This window comes from Oncorhynchus nerka, linkage group LG24, assembly GCF_034236695.1.
Source record: "Oncorhynchus nerka isolate Pitt River linkage group LG24, Oner_Uvic_2.0, whole genome shotgun sequence".
NCBI lineage: Eukaryota > Metazoa > Chordata > Actinopteri > Salmoniformes > Salmonidae > Oncorhynchus > Oncorhynchus nerka.
Window position 1 is genome coordinate 95,485,222 of NC_088419.1, and position 7,574 is coordinate 95,492,795.

At 46.4% G+C, this 7,574-nt stretch overlaps 1 protein-coding gene across 4 annotated transcripts in view; it reads left to right on the top strand.

The window, feature by feature from the left end:
* LOC115108701 (unconventional myosin-VIIa) overlaps positions 1-7,574 on the top strand; it is an 82,380-nt gene that overhangs the window by 59,555 nt on the left and 15,251 nt on the right. For 3 of the 4 annotated variants that reach the window (XM_065009353.1, XM_065009354.1, XM_065009355.1), the window contains one exon: positions 4,017-4,172. In XM_065009353.1, coding sequence (XP_064865425.1) covers positions 4,017-4,172 — 156 coding nt within the window. The other variant, XM_065009356.1, reaches the window with a different exon arrangement.

Sequence of the window (7,574 nt, forward strand, 5' to 3'; positions counted from 1 at the left end):
AGACAACAGAGGAGAGGAGACAGAAGACAACAGAAGACAACAGAGGAGAGGACAACAGAAGACAACAGAGGAGAGGACAACAGAAGACAACAGAGGAGAGGACAACAGAAGACAACAGAAGAGAGGACAACAGAAGACAACAGAGGAGAGAGGACAACAGAAGACAACAGAGGAGAGGACAACAGAAGACAACAGAAGACAACAGAAGACAACAGAGGACAACAGAAGACAACAGAGGAGAGGACAACAGAAGACAACAGAGGAGAGGACAACAGAAGACAACAGAGGAGAGGACAACAGAAGACAACAGAAGACAGAAGAACAGAAGACAACAGAGGAGAGGACAACAGAAGACAACAGAGGAGAGGACAACAGAAGACAACAGAAGGAGAGAGAACAACAGAAGGACAACAGAAGACAACAGAAGAGAGGACAACAGAAGACAACAGAAGAGAACAGAAGAGAGAACAACAGAAGACAACAGAAGACAACAGAGGAGAGGACAACAGAGGACAACAGACGACAACAGAGGACAACAGAGGACAACAGAAGACAACAGAGGACAACAGAAGACAACAGAGGAGAGGACAACAGAAGACAGCAGAGGAGAGGACAACAGAAGACAACAGAGGACAACAGAAGACAACAGAGGAGAGGACAACAGACGACAACAGAGGAGAGGACAACAGAAGACAACAGAGGAGAGAACAACAGAAGACAACAGAGGAGAGGACAACAGAGGAGAGGACAACAGAAGACAACAGAGGAGAGGACAACAGAAGACAACAGAGGAGAGAACAACAGAAGACAGCAGAGGAGAGGACAACAGAAGACAACAGAGGAGAGGACAACAGAAGACAACAGAGGACAACAGGACAACAGAGGAGAGGACAACAGAGGAGAGGACAACAGAACAGAGGACAACAGAGGAGAGGACAACAGAAGACAACAGAGGAGAGGAGAGGACAACAGAAGACAACAGAGGAGAGGACAACAGAAGACAACAGAGGAGAGGACAACAGAAGACAACAGAGGAGAGGACAACAGAAGACAACAGAGGAGAGGACAACAGAAGACAACAGAGGAGAGGACAACAGAGGAGAGGACAACAGAAGACAACAGAGGAGAGGACAACAGAAGACAACAGAGGAGAGAACAACAGAAGACAGCAGAGGAGAGGACAACAGAGGAGAGGACAACAGAGGACAACGGAAGAGAGGACAACAGAAGACAACAGAGGACAACAGAGGACAACAGAGGAGAGGACAACAGAAGACAACAGAGGACAACAGAGGACAACAGAAGACAGCAGAGGAGAGGACAACAGAAGACAACAGAGGAGAGGACAACAGAAGACAACAGAGGAGAGGACAACAGAGGACAACAGAAGACAACAGAGGAGAGGACAACAGAAGACAACAGAGGAGAGGACAACAGAAGACAACAGAGGAGAGGACAACAGAAGACAACAGAGGAGAGGACAACAGAAGACAGCAGAGGAGAGGACAACAGAAGACAACAGAGGAGAGGACAACAGAAGACAGACAACAGGAGAGGACAACAGAAGACAACAGGAGAGGACAACAGAAGACAACAGAGGAGAGGACAGAAGACAACAGAGGAGAGGACAACAGAAGACAACAGAGAAGAAGACAACAGAGGACAACAGAAGACAGCAGAGGAGAGGACAACAGAAGACAACAGAGGAGAGGACAACAGAAGACAACAGAGGACAACAGAAGACAACAGAGGAGAGGACAACAGAGGACAACAGAAGACAACAGAGGAGAGGACAACAGAGGAGAGGACAACAGAAGACAACAGAGGAGAGGACAACAGAGGAGAGGACAACAGAAGACAACAGAGAAGAAGACAACAGAGGACAACAGAAGACAACAGAGGAGAGGACAACAGAAGACAACAGAGGACAACAGAGGAGAGGACAACAGAAGACAACAGAGGAGAGGACAACAGAAGACAACAGAGGAGAGGACAACAGAAGACAACAGAGGAGAGGACAACAGAAGACAACAGAGGAGAGACAACAGAAGGAGAGGACAACAGAAGACAACAGAGGACAACAGAAGACAACAGAGGAGAGGACAACAGAAGACAACAGAGGAGAGGACAACAGAAGACAACAGAGGAGAGGACAACAGAAGACAACAGAAGAGAGGACAACAGAAGACAACAGAAGAGAGAACAACAGAAGACAACAGAAGAGAGGACAACAGAAGACAACAGAAGACAACAGAAGAGAGGACAACAGAAGACAACAGAAGAGAGGACAACAGAAGGACAACAGAGGACAACAGAGGACAACAGAGGACAACAGAGGACAACAGAGGAGAGGACAACAGAAGAGAGGACATCAGAAGACAACGGAAGAGAGGACAACAGAAGACAACAGAGGAGAGGACAACAGAAGACAACAGAGGAGAGGACAACAGAAGACAACAGAGGAGAGGACAACAGAGGACAACAGAAGACAACAGAGGAGAGGACAACAGAAGACAACAGAGGAGAGGACAACAGAAGACAACAGAGGAGAGGACAACAGAAGACAACAGAGGAGAGGACAACAGAAGACAACAGATGAGAGGACAACAGAAGAGAGGACATCAGAAGACAACGGAAGAGAGGACAACAGAAGACAACAGAGGAGAGGACAACAGAAGACAACAGAGGAGAGGACAACAGAAGACAACAGATGAGAGGACAACAGAAGACAACAGAGGAGAGGACAACAGAGGACAACAGAGGAGAGGACAACAGAAGACAACAGAGGAGAGGACAACAGAAGACAACAGAGGAGAGGACAACAGAAGACAACAGAGGAGAGGACAACAGAAGACAACAGAGGAGAGGACAACAGAAGACAACAGAGGAGAGGACAACAGAGGACAACAGAGGAGAGGACAACAGAGGACAACAGAGGAGAGGACAACAGAAGACAACAGAGGAGAGGACAACAGAAGACAACAGAGGAGAGGACAACAGAAGACAACAGAGGAGAGGACAACAGAAGACAACAGATGAGAGGACAACAGAAGAGAACAGAGAAGAGGACAACAGAGGAGAGGACAACAGAAGACAACAGAGGAGAAGACAACAGAAGACAACAGAGGAGAGGACAACAGAAGACAACAGAGGAGAGGACAACAGAAGACAACAGAGGAGAGGACAACAGAAGACAACAGAGGAGAGGACAACAGAAGAGAGGACATCAGAAGACAACAGAGGAGAGGACAACAGAAGACAACAGAGGAGAGGACAACAGAAGACAACAGAGGACAACAGAAGACAACAGAGGACAACAGAAGACAACAGAGGACAACAGAAGACAACAGAGGAGAAGACAACAGAAGACAACAGAGGAGAAGACAACAGAAGACAACAGAGGAGAAGACAACAGAAGACAACAGAGGAGAGGACAACAGAAGACAACAGAGGAGAGGACAACAGAAGACAACAGAGGAGAGGACAACAGAAGAGAGGACATCAGAAGACAACACAACAGAGGAGAGGACATCAGAGGACAACGGAAGAGAGGACATCAGAAGACAACACAACAGAGGAGAGGACATCCGAGGACAACGGAAGAGAGGACATCAGAAGACAACACAACAGAGGAGAGGACATCAGAGGACAACGGAAGAGAGGACATGAGAGGAGAGGACAACAGAAGAGAGGACAACAGAAGACAACACAACAGAGAAGAGGTCAACAAAGGAAAAGACAACAGAGGAAAGGACATTGTTTTTAGCAAAATATGTGGGGCTCAAAACAGGTGGGGCCACACCTGTCCTGAATGCCGGGTCGTCACTGCTCGTACACGTAGATGGGAGGTTAAACAACACAGCTACTGTGGCTGTGCTGTGGTCTCTGATGATGATAATGATGGTGTTGTTGTTGTTGTTGTTAGGTTCAGTTTGGAGCAGGGCTGGCAGCTACTGTGGCTGTGCTGTGGTCTCTGATGATGATAATGATGGTGTTGTTGTTGTTGTTGTTGTTAGGTTCAGTTTGGAGCAGGGCTGGCAGCTACTGTGGCTGTGCTGTGGTCTTTTCCCTCCGAGCCAGTCGCTGCTCAAACACACCCAGCGCTTCCTGGAGTCCCGACGGCGTGAACCCCTGGCCCCTGACTGTCTACAGCGCCTACAGGGATCACTGAGGTACATGAGCACATCAAATACTGAATGTCTTCACTTCTACTGTACCTATTAGAGGAGGTCTATTAGACTGTATCTCCTCAGCCCCATTAGAGAAGGTCTATTAGACTGTATCTCCTCAGCCCCATTAGAGGAGGTCTATTAGACTGTATCTCCTCAGCCCCATTAGAGAAGGTCTATTAGACTGTATCTCCTCAGCCCCATTAGAGGAGGTCTATTAGACTGTATCTCCTCAGCCCCATTAGAGAAGGTCTATTAGACTGTATCTCCCCAGCCCCATTAGAGGAGGTCTATTAGACTGTATCTCCTCAGCCCCATTATAGGAGGTCTATTAGACTGTATCTCCTCAGCCCCATTAGAGGAGGTCTATTAGACTGTATCTCCTCAGCCCCATTAGAGGAGGTCTATTAGACTGTATCTCCTCAGCCCCATTAGAGGAGGTCTATTAGACTGTATCTCCTCAGCCCCATTAGAGGAGGTCTATTAGACTGTATCTCCTCAGCCCCATTAGAGGAGGTCTATTAGACTGTATCTCCTCAGCCCCATTAGAGGAGGTCTACTAGACTGTATCTCCTCAGCCCCATTAGAGGAGGTCTATTAGACTGTATCTCCTCAGCCCCATTAGAGGAGGTCTATTAGACTGTATCTCCTCAGCCCCATTAGAGGAGGTCTATTAGACTGTTTTCCTGGGACATAAGCTTAGGTAAATATGCAACTATACATAAATAATCGGTACATTTCATTGCCCTTATGCCTAAAACAAATGCAATATAGACAAAAACAAATAACAATTAAAATAAATATGAATATAAATATCTATTCATGTTTATTTTCTCCTATTAAACACTCTTACGTATCTGTCTAGGTTGGAACTGGTGCTTTTAAAATACAATAAATAATTTTCATTCTGAACTAGAATAAACGGATTGATCACATCACACAGATGAATAACAGAACAGACGCACAGGCGTTTTGATAGTGAAACCGTAAGAAACAGTACAGATGAACAATGATAAGGCCTCTACTGTCCATCTACTGTCCATCTACTGTCCCTCTACTGTCCATCTACTGTCCCTCTACTGTCCATCTACTGTACATCTACTGTCCCTCTACTGTCCATCTACTGTACATCTACTGTCCATCTACTGTCCCTCTACTGTCCCTCTACTGTCCATCTACTGTCCCTCTACTGTCCATCTACTGTCCCTCTACTGTCCATCTACTGTCCCTCTACTGTCCATCTACTGTCCCTCTACTGTCCATCTACTGTCCATCTACTGTCCATCTACTGTCCCTCTACTGTCCATCTACTGTCCCTCTACTGTCCATCTACTGTCCCTCTACTGTCCATCTACTGTCCCATCTACTGTCCATCTACTGTCCATCTACCCTCTACTGTCCTCATCTACTGTCCCTCTACTGTCCCTCTACTGTCCATCTCCCTCTACTGTCCATCTACTGTCCATCTACTGTCCATCTACTGTCCCTCTACTGTCCATCTACTGTCCCATCTACTGTCCCTCTACTGTCCCTCTACTGTCCATCTACTGTCCCTCTACTGTCCCTCTACTGTCCATCTACTGTACATCTACTGTCCATCTACTGTCCATCTACTGTCCATCTACTGTCCCTCTACTGTCCATCTACTGTCCCTCTACTGTCCATCTACTGTCCATCTACTGTCCCTCTACTGTCCATCTACTGTCCATCTACTGTCCCTCTACTGTCCATCTACTGTCCATCTACTGTCCCTCTACTGTCCCTCTACTGTCCATCTACTGTCCCTCTACTGTCCCTCTACTGTCCATCTACTGTACATCTACTGTCCCTCTACTGTCCATCTACTGTCCATCTACTGTCCATCTACTGTCCCTCTACTGTCCATCTACTGTCCCTCTACTGTCCATCTACTGTCCATCTACTGTCCATCTACTGTCCCTCTACTGTCCATCTACTGTCCATCTACTGTCCCTCTACTGTCCATCTACTGTCCCTCTACTGTCCCTCTACTGTCCCTCTACTGTCCATCTACTGTAGAAAGAAAGTCTAGGTTGGAACTGTTGCTGTTTTAAAAATAATTTTAAAAAACATTTTTGAATATTTTTATATTTTTATATCTGAATGAGAATAAACTGATTGGCCACATCACACAAACCCAGGACACACACACACACACACACACACACACACACACACACACACACACACACACACACACACACACACACACACACACACACACACACACACACACACACACACACACACACACACACACACACACACACACACAGAGAGAGAGAGTCCTAATGAGAGGTCTGTGTTTTCAACAAGCATGTCTATTCTGGGCTCAGTTTTGGACACTGCAACCCAGAGGTGATGCTCAGCATTGAGTCCGTTTCTGTACTTGTTGTTCTTAAGTATGTCAGAGTTGAGAACCCTGACTCGTATAGGTATGTGGTACCAAACTGGACCAGAACATCTACTGCTTTCTCAGTCAGGCCACTTCCTGTTGTAGATGGAACAGCCCAGAACTGTGTGATTGAGTTCTCAGTCAGACAGGAGACCACTTCCTGTTGTAGATGAACAACCCAGAACTGTGTGAGGGGGTTCTCAGTCAGACAGGAGACCACTTCCTGTTGTAGATGAACAACCCAGAACTGTGTGAGGGGGTTCTCAGTCAGACAGGAGACCACTTCCTGTTGTAGATGGAACAGCCCAGAACTGTGTGAGTGGGTTCACCTCAAAAAGCATCTTGCTTCAATCAGTTTATTATTCCAGTTCAGAATAACAATTGTTATTCTATTTTAACAGCAACAGTTCCAAGCTAGACTAGTTTTCAACAATAGTTTCTACAGTAAAATGAACAGTGGGCCTGATCATTGTTCATCGGCGTATGTACTGTTACTAGGGTTGCACTATCAGTAGCTTGCTTTGGCGAATGTTAGATATTAGCTGTGTACAAGGCCATGGGATTGTATGAAAAAGAAAGTCACATCTAGTACTATGAGAGATAGCACTCCCTTATTACTGCTGATCATCACCTGTTATACAATGACAACAATGCCTTGCTAGTTGACTGACTTTTCCACTGTTGAAGCCCTGTTCTGAAAGACCTCCCTGGGTTAATCGCCATGCTGTGGATGTTTTGGTCAGGACGTGTCGTTTTATACAATTTGTTCGTAATGAGAGACTCAAGTGTGTATGAAAGAGAGGGAAACTCATCGCTGTATTTGCGTTTCATGACAACTGAGCTCAGACAGAACAAACTCCATTTGACGACAGCGGTGAGAGATGGCGAGTGAGAACGACAAGTCAGTGATCGTCTGCTGCCTGAACCGCAGCGCTGCGTCGTGATCTTCAACAAACAAAAAAAACGGCAGAAAAAGAGATCTGGTGAACCGC